The sequence below is a fragment of the Microtus ochrogaster genome, chromosome 22 (assembly GCF_000317375.1).
Source record: "Microtus ochrogaster isolate Prairie Vole_2 chromosome 22, MicOch1.0, whole genome shotgun sequence".
In the NCBI taxonomy this organism is placed as follows: domain Eukaryota; kingdom Metazoa; phylum Chordata; class Mammalia; order Rodentia; family Cricetidae; genus Microtus; species Microtus ochrogaster.
This window is the reverse complement of record NC_022023.1, coordinates 18,383,995-18,399,256: the sequence shown is the minus strand read 5'-3', so window position 1 is coordinate 18,399,256 and position 15,262 is coordinate 18,383,995. Positions and strand designations below refer to the sequence as shown.

General features: G+C 41.0%; 1 protein-coding gene across 1 annotated transcript in view; it reads left to right on the top strand.

Annotated features, from left to right (window-relative positions):
- Akap13 (A-kinase anchoring protein 13) overlaps positions 1 to 15,262 on the top strand; it is a 269,674-nt gene that overhangs the window by 98,143 nt on the left and 156,269 nt on the right. The window contains exons 4-5 of the mRNA XM_026784275.1: positions 3,011 to 3,307; positions 9,178 to 9,361. Of these exons, the coding sequence (XP_026640076.1) occupies positions 3,011 to 3,307; positions 9,178 to 9,361 (481 nt within the window). The remainder of the gene's footprint in view (positions 1 to 3,010; positions 3,308 to 9,177; positions 9,362 to 15,262) is intronic.

The following is a 15,262-nucleotide window of genomic DNA, read 5'->3' as shown; positions in this document are numbered from 1 at the left end:
TCTCAAAAAAAAACCAAAAAAAAAAAACCAAAAAAAAAAAATCAAAAAGAAATCCACAACCAACATGATCCTAAATGGAGTTTTCTATGTATTAAGTAAAATGGAACAAAGCTGGTGCATACATTACACCAATGCCACCTTTGTGATTTTGAGTTTGTATTATAATTATGTGAAATGTTGCCATGGGTTATAACTAGGCGAGGGGTACAAATACCTCTGTATTATCTTTGCAACTTTCTGTAAACTTGTGATTATTTAGAATACAAATGAGTTTTTATGTAAAAAAAAAAAAATTGATGTGATAGATCACCGTGACCAAAGCCAACTTAGAGAAGAAAGACTATTTGGTGCTTTCGGTTTCAGAGCCTGAGTCCATGATTATCATGGAGGGGAGTATGGTAGCATGCAGGTAGCATGGTGCTAAAGCGGTAGCAGAGAGCTCATGTGTTGATCCATGAGCAGGCAGAGAAAGCTAACTGGGAATGATGTGGGTTTTTGAAACTCAGATCCTGACCCCAGTGACACATCTCTTCCAATAAGGCCACTCCTTCTAATCCTTCCCAAACAGTTCCACAACTGAGGCCCACTTATTCAGACATACAAGCTTTAGGGACCCTTCTCGCTCAAATCACTACATTCTACTCTCTGACCCTTATAGGTTTGTGATCATACCATAATGCAAAATGCATTTAGTCTACCTTGAGAAGTCTATATAGTCTTTCACAGTCTGAACATCATTTCAAAGTAATCTCTTCTGAGACTCAACAGTCTCTTAAATGTAAATCCCTATAAACTCAAAAATCAGATTACCTACTTAGCCATATACAGTGGCACAGGTTTTATATATATATATCAATCACCATTCCAAAAGGGAGGAATGGTGGCATAGTGAGAAAAAACTGGACACAAGTAGAGCAAACTCTCAAATCCTGTAGCTCAGGGTCTGATGTCAAAGGGCTTAGATGATGTCACCCTTCCAGCTTTGTTGACTACAATACACTTCTCTCTCTTGGTTCGGTTCTACTTCCTGCGTACATGTCTTACTGACAGGCCTCCCATGGCGTTGGTACCTCTAACTTCGTGAGGTCTCCAAGTGTAATCCAGGCTTCATTTTCACAGCTTCATGAAGTGGTTCCTCCTCTCTTCCCTCCATCTTACCTTCCTCCTCTCTTCCTCCATCTTACCTTCCTCCTCTCTTCCCTCCATGTCTTCTTCCATCTTACCTTCCTCCTCTCTTCCGTTCATCTCTTCCCACTTGTCCCCTCCCTCCTTGGTTACCTTGTTTCTCTCTGTCTTTGCAGTCATTTTTTCAGCCACAGATAGATTTCTGTGCATTCGTGCACATTTCACAGCTTTGAATACAGTACTATTATTTTATCATAGTTGTTTGGTTTGTGCATTTGTGTGTACATACAGACCAGTAAATTATATTTATTTCTAGTACCATTGCCTTTTGATTCAAGTTTTTGTGTTTTTATCTGTGCTAAAGTTTGGGAAAGAGGTTGGCAAGAAAGAATGAGGTCTGTTTGCATAGGTTAAGAGCATTGGTTTTTCTATTTTAGGCTAGTACAGTATCTTCTCTACGGCACAAGCTTTAAAGTTTGAAGGTAGAATTTAATTTGTATCTGTTATTATTGATAACATCTCTGTTAGATATACTGTCATCTGAACGTTCAGCTCCTTCAGGCAGTGGCTTACCTGGTGGTATCCTCTCTTCTCTGTTTACAGCATTTGGCACAGAGCTCTTGAGTCCTAATAAATGAAATAGGCAGTGTCCTTTCACATCAGCTTTGACTGTAAATGATGGGTTCTGCTTTGCAGTATCTTTGGAGCTTATGTATACTACTTTATTTAATCATAAAATTGTTACATAGAGAAAATGATCTACTAAATACCCAGTATATAGTAGTTACTTGGTTACTAAGCACATTTTATTAATACAGACTCATAACAACAGTGAGAACTATGTTGTGTCATAAAGGCAATGGATATAAGGAAGATTCTAGAAAAAGTAAATGGAAAAACAACTTACACTTTTTAGGTATAATGAAAAAAATTATTTTTCTTTCCCTCTCTTCCTCAAAGTGGTGATGATAGGAACAGAATATAATAGCCATTTGAGATCAGTGTTAGAAAATTGAGAAAAAGCATGACATGCTTTGTTACGTATGATCTCCATGTTGGAAATACTTAACTCTGAAAGGGTGGGAAGGTTTGGAGAAGAGCGTCTTGTTCTGTGAGAACAGCTAACCCACCAGAGCTCCCTGCTGCCATGTGTGAGAAGTTTGGCCCTGGTGGAGCTTGCAGTGGCATGTGGTTGTTACTTAGCCTAAGGCCATGTGGTGCCTCCTGCTGATCTGTAGAGTGGGAAGCACAGTTCTCTTTGCTTGTGTTTGCTTTTCCAGATTTGGGCTTATAGCCACAGCATTGCATCATCTTTATTTGAACCTGGTGATTTGATTGGCATGCTTATTGCCTTAGTGGTTGGGGCAGGTAGAAAGTACCTGGGAACAACAATTCTTATGTAACTTTTGGACCTTGACTTGTGTGAAAACTTACCCTTTTAACTGTTCTACAGTCTTGGATTTACTGTGTAGTGGTATGGGGCTGTCTGTGCTGCTCCTCTCATATCCCCATTCTTCCTGTTGTTATTTCAGATCTAACTCAACTCAGTAAGCCTTAGACTGCCTACTTTGTGCTGGACCTTATAGGATCCTAAAACTTTTGTTCTGAAGTTTGTTCAAATGTAACAGCACTAGTTGGTACAGCCTGTTCCATGTGACCAGAATGTTGAAAGCAGGAATTCACGTTTGCTCACCATTTGTTAAAGATATCATATGTATTTGCAAATATCAATAAGAAAACTAAAACTAGAATTTAAGGAAATTGGGAGAGGAAGGTTTTCTTTTTGGAGGAGAAATCTTGTGTGCTATGATAAAAGCTGAACGGACCCACTAGGGGATTCTTCATCAATCAATTCAATTCTCTTTGCTACCTGTGTTCTCTTTAGGTCATGACTGCTGCGAGACAGTGAAAGTGCTGCTCTGTGCTTCCAGAGAGGGCCTGCCTGTGTTTGTAGTGGCTGAAGAAGACTTCCATTTCGTCCAGGATGAGGCGTATGATGCAGCTCAGTTCCTGGCAACCAGTGCTGGAAATCAGCAGGCTCTGAACTTCACTCGTTTCCTGGACCGATCAGGACCCCCTTCTGGAGATGTCAATTCTCTCGATGAGAGGGTTGCACTGGCATTCAGACACCTGAAATTGCCCGCAGAGTGGAATGTGTTAGGGACAGATCACACCTTGCATGGTAAGAATTTACATGGCTCACAAACTGCTTTGGGATGCTTGTGCCTTTGCTTTTAAACAACCACTGTGTTCAGGTTTTCTGCAGTAAATTAGAACTCTTGTACAGAGTTCTCCTGGTGACATAACCTAAGAATATTGGCACATCTCTGTGGGTTGGGACTGACTTTTCTGAGCACGGCTGTTGATTCACACTTCATGAGAGAATAGTAGAGTAGCCTGCTCTTTAGTCACAGAACTGTAAGTACAGGGTTTTTGTTGCTGTATCTGAGGTTCTGTTAAGAACGCTGTGGGGTTGTAGGAAATCAGCTATAGGTGTGTGTCAGGGAAGCATGATATCAAGATACTGTTGAGAAACTCCATAGCTCTTTGACTAGGGTATTGATTTTCTGACTCTCTATGTAAAGGTTCTTACAGGGCTGCATTTAAAAAAAATAACACTTCTATTGTAATAAATACATTAAGCAATTAAACATGGGTTTCCCCATCTAATTATTCTTATAGCAAATGATATCTAAATGTCATGATTGCAAATACACATATTTTAGTAAAATTTCCTGGGCTCATAAATAACATCCTGTTCCTATACTTAGTGTGAGTCCAATTGAATAAAAAGTGTAGGAATCTCGCACATAGTACTCAGAATGTTTGTTTCAGTACTGATGAGAGCTGCATTGGAGACTGGAAGTCGGGCTTCAAAGGAAAGGTTTGCTTTTACTGTGTAGCTGTCTGTAAAGGAGCAGATGATCTTGTGTGATGTCTGGACTCCACCCAGCTTCAATTACAGTGTTGTGTAGGGTGAGCGGAGAAAAAGTCTTCCTCTCCACGGATGACGTGAGGAATTAGTTCCTAAGGACAGGAGCCATACTTAGTTCCTATCCTTCAGACCAGTCAGATAAGTTGATTCTTCCTTGATTGAATGGTAAGGAAATATTTGCTGACACTGATTCTGTTAAATCAAGTTTAAAGGCAAGCTATGACCAAACAACAGCTTGATAATGCCATGCTTCAGAGACATACTGATGGTGGTCACAAATACTGCCAAAACTGGATCGTTCAGGGAAAAAAGTATGGACCTTCAAATCTTGAAGAAAACTTTTTTTTTCACTTTCTTAATAGTACAGTATCCAAGAAACTTCTGGATACTGCTAAGATATTAAGGTCCAAATATGTGACATTTACCATCTGATTACCTATTCAGAATCTCTATAGATGAATCCTGATTCTTTCTAGTACCTCCTGCCATTTCTATGTTGATGTGGGAGTTGAACTCTGGTCCTCTGTCAGTTCCAGCAAGTACTCTTAACTGCGGAATCATTTCTCCAGTCCCTTCCTTCCCTGTCTTTTGTTAGAGGAAGCTGGCAAGCTTTAATTCATTGTATACTTTTACTGCTTCTAGACTTTCTGAAGTATAAAGTGATACTAGCAAAGACTAACATGTATACTTTTAGGAAAGTGCAGAGCCACAAAATTATATCATTGCGTACTTGTTACAATGAGTATTAAAGTGTTGGCAAAGGCACCATTGTTGGGGCTTGGAATCCAGTTAGTGTTGTTAGAGATAGATAATTGGATCATGGGTCAAGAGCCTCATTAATAAATTAATCCATCGATGCATTACTGGTTGAATGAATTAGCAGGAGGTGGGCCTGGGTGAAGGAAGTCATTCACTGAGGGTATGCATTGAGGAGTATATCATGTCACTGGCTTTTCCTGGCCACCATGAGGTAAACACTGTGCCATTCTGCCATGATTTACTGCCTCTAGTAGGCCCATAAACAATAGAACTAGTTCACAGGCTGAAACCATGAGCCAAAGGTGTGGCTCAGTTGGTAAAGTGCTTGCCTTACGTGGATGAAGAGCTAGGATCAAGGTGTGGTGAAGCACACGTGGAATTCCAGGCCATAGCAGGTAGATAGAGGAGAAATGGGAGTTCAAGGTCGTTCTCTGCTACATAGCAAGTTCATAGTCAGTTATATGAGATCTAATCTCAAAATAAACAAAAAAAGGAATCAGTTGTTTGACTACCCCACATTTTGTCATAGAACCCAGAGTGATTGGCACAGGCATCTAAAGTTAAAAAGATGAAACATGAGTGCAGAATAATATGTCCCATTTTGCTTGTGGAAATGCCCACTTTGAAGAAGTGTGGTTTCTTCTATCACCTAGATACCTACTTTTGGGTGTTTACTATAGAAAAATGAAATGTCTATATACAAATGTAGCATTGATCATGTATCACCAGAAACGGAAACAGCTCACATTCCTCTCTGAGTGATACTGGCATATTAGCCAATTGTGATACAGCTGTACAGTTGAATATCACTCAGCAATTCAAAAGGAACAAAGCATTGATAAGTGCAGCAACTTGGATGTACTTTGAAATTTTTGTGCTTAAGTCAAAGTCAGTTTCCAAATATATAATATATGGTTCTGTTTTTATATTCTGAAAGGCTGTCATTAAAAAATATAAATAGATTCTATAGGCAGGTGGATCTCTATGAGTTCGAGGGCAACCTGGTCTACAAGAGCTAGAGCTAGTTCCAGGACAGGCTCCAAAGATACAGAGAAACCCTGTCTCGAAAAACATATATATATATATATATATCTCAATCTCAGTAGTTACCATTGGCTGGGAGTGGGGAAAGGTCTAACTTCAGATTCTTATCATGGGAGAATTCTTTGTGGATATGTGAGTTATTCTGCAGCCTGTTTTAGTGATAGTGTATAAGACCCTAATGCATATCTCCCCAAAATGAATTGTTGAGGTGCAGTGCTGTTCTGGTCTCTGTGATTTAGCCACACCTCTTCTCTGTGGTTTAGCCACACCTTCATAGACCTTTGCATTTCAGTGTGGTTGTTACGGTTTCAACCTAGAGCCAGCCTACATTTTTGAATGCTATTTTGAAGGTTCTAAAGCCTTTCAGTTGGGACTAGCTGGTGGGAGAGGTCACTGGGGCAGGTCTTTGGAGGTGATACCTGCTCCTGCCCAGCCCTAGTCTAACCACTGTCCTCTATGCTGCCATGTGAGCAAGCTTTGGCTACATTCTCACACTGCCATGTTTTCCCTGCTGTGACTGGGCAAAATTTCTGATCCAAGAGCCAAAATAAAGCCTACTTCCCTTATTGTTTTGTCAGGTGCTTTGATCACAACTCTGGGAGAAATAATTAACTCAGTGGTCAAAAAGGAACACAACCAACATGGTCCTATGAGATAACTCTTTTGGGCCCTAAATGTACCTGGAAGAAAAACTTTCAGGAAGGCAAAGATGAAGAGGAATTGTTGGAAATATTGCAAGAACATTCTGATTCCCTTGATCTAATTGAATTCTGTTGTGATGAAGGACCCAAATAACATTGTAGGAAATCTAGCTCGCAACCTAAAAACAAGAAGTTGAGAGCTGAGGAAGTGGCTTGGGGTAAAGACCTTGCTGCACAAACATGACAATCTGAGTTTGGAAAGCCAAGTGTGATGGCTCACATTTCTGACAGTAGAGACCAACAGGCCTTGGGAGCTCCCTGGCCACCATGTCCACAAGCACCTCCAGCCTACCCCCTGAAATATAGAGTGAGTAACTTCTGAAATATAGAAGACCAAGAATGATGGGTTGAGGAACCATAGCACTCTGGATGCAGAGGCAGGTGAATCTCTGTGGACTCGAGGCCAGCCTGAATTAAGAGTGAGTTCTAGGACAGCCAAAGCTACACAGAAGCCCTGGAAAGAAAGATAGTTGATAAAGCACATACATTGATGGGAGAACATTTATTGTAGGACTTAAGTAGTTTAATATCTGGTAATTGTATAATTCTTTTAGCTTATATGTATTTGAAATTGTAATAGAAAATGAGGGGTGGGATTGAGTAGTGGGGATGACTTAAGACGCGAGGTGCTTGGCCTTATGGTGCCTTATTTCTGGTGACTTAGAGCAAAGGTACTAGAAAGAGTGGGGGCTGGGGAAAAAGTTATTTTGAGGAGATATTACCTGATAAGACTGGAATTAGCCTGCTCTAAAAAAATACCCACATATTTCCTGGTCCATAAGTGCTTAGTGCTTTGGTATTTTGATAAGGTTGTCAGAGTGTTGTGAGCAACATAAAGTCCGAGTCAGATGTGCTTAATCCTTGATGAGAATTCTTTCTGCCTTTTCCCCTGGCCATTCCACTTCCTCAGAGTGTGTGTCTATTAAAATTTATGCTTGGAAATAATTATTTATTCAAGGACATTATTTTCAGTAGTCTTTTTAGGGATTGGGGTTCAGTTCTTAGAGTACTGAGTATTAAATCAGGCCCCGTGTATGCTCAGCGTTCCCCTCCTGAACAATTTTCCCAGTCCCCAAGACATTTCAGTCTCCATCCCTGCTTGAACTCACTGCAAGGCCTGAATTCATCCCAAGTATTTTAAAGACCAATTTGCTTTTAATGAAATTGTGTTGGTCATAGGTAACAAACACAGTGACGTTAAGAAACAGTGGGACTGGAGAGCATACTGCATTTGCAGAGGACCCAAGTTCAGTTCCCAGGTTGTGCACAGTTGCCTGTAACTCTAGTTCCAGAGGATTCAGCTCCCTCTTCTCAGAGGCATTTCACTCACATGCAAAAACCCCAGCCCAAAAGAAATGAAAATCTTGTAAAAATTGTTTATGAGAAACACTGCGGTTCACTGTCAAGTCACATCTTCAAGGATGTCCTCACTCCTTCTGTGGTAGTCACCTGTAGAACCATCTGAAGATTTCAGAGAAAAGGAGTTGAGACCCAGAAACCCTGAGGAAGAGGAGATGAAAACCAAGCTGAGAGGAGGAAGGAACGCACAACTGCTGGAACTGAGAACTGTCACACGGAGAGCCACAGGCAGCATCTCTGCCTTGGTCCTTCACAAGATGATGAGCTAGTTAGTGTTGCTAGTGAAGTTAACATGTAACCTGAAGCCCGAGAACAGGGCCAGAAGCAAGCAAGAGGGGGAGAACTGGTATTAATGAGAACCCTGCAGGCAGTCGTTAGTCTAGCGTTTCATCCACCCCTCTCTGTTACAACAGCCCTGAGAAGTGATGCTGTCTTGCTCCAGGGGTCTGAAAGTGAAGCCCAGAGAGGCAAGTGAATCATGCCTACTCACACTGATGCTTAAGGCCAGGCCTGAGCCCACTTTTGCCTGATCTGAAGCCCTTTCCCATCCTACCCACTTTCTTAGGGATCCAGCATGCCAAAAAAAAAAAAAAAAAGGATCCTACATTTCCAGTGAGGTAAACCCAGGCACATGGTGAAGTTCTTAGTGTAGTCTTATAATTCGACTCATTGTACCTGAAGATTCATTTCATTTTCTCACTAAGCAAACACAAAGCTAGTAATGCCAGCAATTTGATATGCCCTTAGTGTGAGGGACTTAAGACCTGTGTGTACTTAACAAGTCTAACCTGTTTTTAGTGTTTAACTAGCCAGCTCCTGTCTGAGTGTTCTTTAAAAAGTAATTATACCCTTCAGGATATACTCACCTAAGTCTTGACAGCTGTTCGTCTTAGAGCCCCATCATATGGAAAGCGCTGCATTTACTTTGGTTATTGTTGTTGTTTTAATGGAAAGGCCATAATGTAGTCAGTCATCTTTATCAACTTCTGTGAGAAGGTACAGAAATGACTTGGTTCCCTTTGTGGGGTGAAGATTTTGTGTCATCATTTTTTTCTGTCTTTGTTATCTTTACTTGAAGGGGGGTTTTACCTGGAATAAAGTAGTTTGCAATGTGTTATCGTTTACCTTCAAGATCCTAGATACTTGGAAGCAACAGTATCTACCTAAACTTGTCTTTTGTTGTTGCTGTGGTTTCTTTGATCTTTGTTGGTGGATACTGTTATATATTCTTATTTTTATGTTCTCCGTTTACAGATGGTGGCCCCCGGGAAACATTGATGCATTTTGCTGTGCGACTGGGACTGTTGCGGTTGACATGGTTCCTGTTACAGAAGCCAGGTGGCCGTGGAGCTCTCAGCATCCACAACAAGGAAGGGGCAACGCCTGTAAGCCTGGCATTGGAGCGAGGTTATCACAAGCTCCACCAGCTTCTGACTGAGTAAGCGTTCATTCCCGTTTCCCTCTTGTCTAGCTCCACCCATATTTCATAGCAGTACAGCCCACTGGCTCTGCACCTCGCCTGCCACGGAGGTCTGCAAGCTTGCTCCTGCTAACTGCTTCATTGTTGGGAGGCCAGTGTGAGTCACGTTACCATTTGTCTTTCTCTTGTCTGTTTTCACTGCTTCTTAGTGTTTGCATTTTATTGAAAACTCAGAATGAAATCTTGTCTGTGGCGACAGTGTAACGTTACTAGTGTATAGTTTTAGATGATAGTAGAGGAAGAAACAGTGTTGCTGTGTCACACTTTTTTTCTGGTGCATATTTAAGACCTGAGTAACTATTAGAAGTTGATAGTTAGATGTTAAAATTGTATATAAAATACGGTAAAGAATTGAATTTTGGTTTGAATATAATTTCTGTGGATAAAGTTAAGAGCAGTGGTTTCCTACGAGTAGCAGTTAATAGCAATTGCATTGTCGTGGAAATATGCAGTAGGAAATCCTGTTTGTCTTTGAGCTCAGTTATTGTTTCTTTAAAGACTCCTTTGGAGGAAGACTAGTAGTCAAAACATTGAAGGATTTTTTTTCTTTTTAAATAAAAGAATAAATAGAGTATCCAGTGCTTTTTCATTGGAATATTTTCTTGCTTAATAGGTTTTTACTAGTTTTATGATCATCATTTTTCTGTCATATTATAAGAATCAAACTATATTGGTTCCCTGTTCTTTAGTATGAGGGGTCCCTGTAAGCTGAGGAAGTGTTTCCAGATTTTTAGATACTTTGCTTTGCTCTGAGTTGGATTTAATTTAGTTGCATTTCATGTCATTATTAGTTGTACAAGGTGACTAGAAGGACCAGGAGGAGGGCATCAGATTCAAACAGCTTACAGTTATATAAGCAGAGTTGTTTTCTTTTTCCTTTTTTCCCCCTTCATTTGCCAAGCTTATAACTTTCCCAGTCAAGCCAGGCAGAAAGGTCTTTTCAGATCAGACAGCTTTGCAGTGGGTGCTGTGGTGCAGTAGTGGAAGGAGGGGCCCAGGGGCGCCCTTCATCTTGGATGAGCTTCTGATACCGGAGCTCTCCCATGACTATTCCAGAACGTGGTCTGTTCCGTGCCTTCATCCTTGCTGTCGGGCCAGTGATCAGTTTCCTTCTGTTGTTTGCCTCCTGGTTTCAGGGAGGGAGGATTGCTTTAACAATTGAAACCATTAACTAGGAATAGCTGTTAGGGTTTTTTAATGCAGTTCCTCCAGATCTGATATTACAGCTGAGTTTGTCATGGACTGCCATCCAAATGGGGAAATAAAGTGATTGCAACATCTTCATTGTATGTGTGGACTAGGGTGTCACAAGACAGTTATTGCAGCATGACTTTATGAATGTTGGGATAAATTTATTCTTGGAGATTTTTGCTTACTTCAAAATACAGCCTCTGTTATTTACAGAAAAATAAAAGACACTAGTGCCTCCTTTTAAAGGGGCAGTGGTGAGGGAGAAGTCACCCTGAGAAGTGGAGGTAGAGGACTTTAATACGAGTGTGACCACCCTACCTCAGGTTTGTCTCGCTGAGCGTGAATTTCTCCAGGTAGTTACTGTTTGAAGCTAAGGAAAAGTGCTGAGTCACGGCTGGCAATTAAAAAAAGTAGATGTGGTTCTCCTAGTTCTGTTAGTCTTAGTTGAATATCAGTGGGCTTTGCTAGAAATCAGCCATGATGGTGGATTAGGAGAGATCTTTCTTCTCTTTCTCTGTCTCTGTCTCTATCTCTTTCTGTTGTGGGGACACACACACTCTAAAATATACTCTTTTGGTTAGTTTAATTATATAACTCATTGTTGTGTAACTGTCGCCACTATCTGTTTCTAGAACCTACTATTAACTCACATAAAAACCCTGTACGCAGGTAGCCCTAATTCTGCATTCACTTTCTCCCTTCCCCGGTGGCCTCTGTTCTACTTCCTTTCTCCAAGAATCTTCATTCTAGATCCCTCACATGAGCAGAACATAGAGTATGCTTCTGTAGCTGGCTCGACATCACTTAGTATCCTTACAATTCAGCTCTGAGCCAGGTATGGTAGCACACACCTTTAATCCCAGCACCTGGGAGGCAGAGGCAGGTGGATCTCTGTGAGTTCGAGGCCAACCTAGTCTATATAGTAAGTCCTAGGACAGCCAGGGCTATGTAGAGAGACCCTGATTCAGAAATGAAAATGATTCAGCTGGGTTATGAAGTATGTATCAGGATAATAACATTATTTTGAGGTTTCTGAAAAAGATTTAAATATTCTCATCATAAAAAAGTAGTAGATAAGGTGATGGATATGTTAAGTGGGTTGATTTAAATAGTTCTTATACTGTATACATCTGTCAGAATAGTCACATTGTGCTTCATAAATATGTAGGTTGGCTTTTTTTTTTTTGCCAGTTTTAAAAAGGCCCAAAAGGAAGTAAAAGGTAGAAGTAGTGTAAATGTTGATCCCCAGATGAGTAAATAAAACATGTAAACAAAATGTGTGTGCACAGGGTGGATCATTATTTCTGAGAGAGGAAACAAGTAAATCACCCCAGAGAGGCAAATTAACTGATTTATGGTAAAAAAAGGTAGTGAGCCTGAAATAGGAGACAAATCTCCAAACGGGTTGTTGATTGCTTACTACTTGTGGGATCCTTAGAAGAGTCTGAGGAGTAGGCTTGATGGGATCTGTAGAGAATACAGGCGAGCTTGTGGGCATTACTGAGCGAAGGGTTTGTTTTAGAAGACTTATAAAAGTGTTTTTGAAAGTTAAGAATTGCTGACTTCACATTACTGTCTCTCCAGTGTATACTAAAATCTTCAGTCTTCCTCTCACACTCTCATTTTCTTGCACATAGACCTGATCCGCCCTGTCTGTTGTCTTCTCCCTTGCCATCATTCCTTCCTTCCCCTTCCTTTTGTGGTCCTGGGGATCGAGCCCCTGGCCTTAGGAATGATAAGCATGTACTTAAGCTCCCGAGCTCCCTCCTTAGCTCTCTAGTGTTTGTGTGCAGCATGCTTACCAGGGAAGGCCAGAGGCCTGCCTGCACATGGGACTTCCTCTACTCCTCCACCTGAAAGGTCTTTGCTTTTTGTCCTGAAACTAGAGCTTGGTTTGTTTTCATTTTTGGTTTTTTTTGTTTGTTAGTTTTTGTGCTTCTTTTTCTTTTTCCTGCTAGACTGACTAGACAGCGTCCTGATCCCCCTGTCTCCACCCCCCAGCACTAGGGTGACAAACCTGAGTCCGTCATGCCTGGCTTCTTATGTGGGTGCTGGGACTAGGGACTCCGATCTCTTGCTTACACAACAAGCACTTTACTGGAACATCTCTCAACCAAGACCCATCTCTTTCAAAATCACCTTTAAAATTAGGACCAGATTCAGGAAGGATTGTGCACTCAAAAGAAAACCCCAAACAACTAAATAGCTATTTATTTACATTCTAGTCTGTGATGGTTAGTGTAGTTGTCAACTTGACAGAATGTGCACTCACCTGGGATGTGGGCCTCTGGGCATGTCTAGGGGAGATTCTCTTGACTGCACTTACTGAAGTAGGAAGGGCTGCCTGGTGGTGGTGGTGGTACCATTCCCCTGGTTGGCGGAGAAAGGGAGCTCTGTTTTCTGATTGTGAATGCAGTATGACTGGATATTTCATATTCTAACTTCCTTCACCTCTCTGTCAATACGAACTGAACCCTGTGAGCTTTTTACACACCCTTAAGTTGTTTCTTTTTTCCAACAATAGGGTAATAGGTGGTAAAGGATTCGTTCCAAGTACATTCTGGACAAAAGTAAAGATGTGAACAGAAATGACCACCAAGACAGTACATAATTCAAACATAATTCCCTTATAATGAACAGTTGCTGACGTGGATGACATCATTACCAGTTAGACCAGTCACACAGGCGTAAAGGGCACACCGTGACCATAAGATCCTTTCTGTACTTTCAAATCGTTTCATATTTTAGTTCAGTTTTCACAGTCCAACTCATTCTTAACAAAGAATGTTTATGTTCGTTCAATCAGTTTATACCTTCAAATTTTTTAAATTGTTTTTTAAAGATTTATGTATTTTATATGTATTAATGTTTTGCTTATATGCATCTGTGTGCCCTAACTACATGCATACTTGGTGTCTGTGGAGTCAAGAAGAGGTTATCAGATCTTTTGGAACTGGAGTTATGAATGAATGGTTCTGGGAACTGAACCTGGACCCTCGGGAAGAGTAACAAGTGTTCTCAATCTCTGAGCTGTCTGTCTAGTCTTGAGTTTTACATCTTTCTGGGATAATTCATTTGCAGATAAGAAAAAAATATAGCCAAGTTCTTAATATCATGCATTCACATATGACCGCCCCCCCCCCCATCTTGATATGCTGTCCAGTTTCTTTATGATACTGGGTGACTCGTATCAGGACCACATAGATGAGAGGTTGTGTACTGAGGAGATCACAACCGTGGGCATCTTCCCTCTTCCCTTTCATCTCCTCTGGGTTCAGCTGTAGAGTGAGGCCTGGATCCAGAACATTGTGTTGTGGCTCTGTCTCGCTAGCTTGTAGCCACTGTGCTCGGCTGTCACCAGAGTCACTATCAAGGATATTTTTGTCAATCTTCTTTCCCCCTTTTTTAAAATCTATGGTTATCACCTTTAACTTACTATAGTGACAAGGAACAGGGTATTTATCAACTTGTTACTTTCATTTTCATCTTACACTATTACTGTGAGTATATTTATGATCTGAAAATTTATCTTCAATAAAATAGTTTTCGTCTCGTGAGAAGTCCTAGCTCCTGAGGAGTTCATATAGTCCTGCTCCAGCTTCAAGTAGAGCATAGTCATTTCTTCAAGTTTACAGTTTCCTTCCAAGATCTCTCGCTTGTAGGTGATGGATAGAGTAGAACAGAACATCAGTTGGCAGGTCCTTGGTATAATGAATGCTAAGAAGTGATAACCTTAGGTGAAGGTGGCCTGGGAGTAGTCTGAGAACCTTTGAACGAGTTGTTATCAGATTTTACTATCTTTCATATATCACAAGGAAGGAATTTTAGAACCTGCATCATTTGGGGAAAAGACAGCACCAAGAGCAAGGGGCTGCTCTAGGTAGCACCTAAGAATGTAAACCTGGTAGCATGATGGTTCTACCACTTTGGAGCATATTATTTCAGGTATATTAAATTTCTTTTCCTCTCTTAGGTTTTGCCTTCTTCACCTGATAAATGACAGTACTGTCTCGTTATCCTCAAATGACAGCTAGGAACCTGGACTATGTAGTGTAAAAGTTATGGCTAAGTGGTTAGATCTAGATATTCTGTGGAATAAATAAAGGGGCCCTCAGTGTTTGAGTGTGAAGAGAGATACTGTGTCTTGTGTTACTGCTAAGAAGTGAAGAGCTTCGGGAGAATCTTAGCTTCCTCACTTGGATTTAGTCTAAATCTCTCATTCACTCTGAGCCTGTGTGCCCCTCTGTTACTGGTCTGCCTCGGTCACATTGTGGTTTGAAACAGATGAAGTCTGTGCAGATGCTTTGCTCAACTACATGCCGATCTGCTTGAAAGTTTCATAAAATTGTGTGTAACAGCATCGGTAGTCTTAAGGCCCCTACACTGTACAACTCAAATTTGTTTGATTGGTCTGCTGGGAATTCTTTTTTGTAATATATATCATGGTTTTCTAGAAGTTAAAATTAGTAGAGAAATAGAGAAAATTTCAGAGCAGCCACTTTTGAATGTGCAGTCTTCCTCCGTGATGCAGTATCACGGCTTGTTTTAAATGTGCAGTCTCAGCCATACGGTGGTGGTGCACGCCTTTAATCCCAGCACTCGGGAGGCAGAGGCAGGCGGATCTCTGGGAGTTCGAGTCCAGCCTGGTCTACAAGAGCTAGTTCCAGG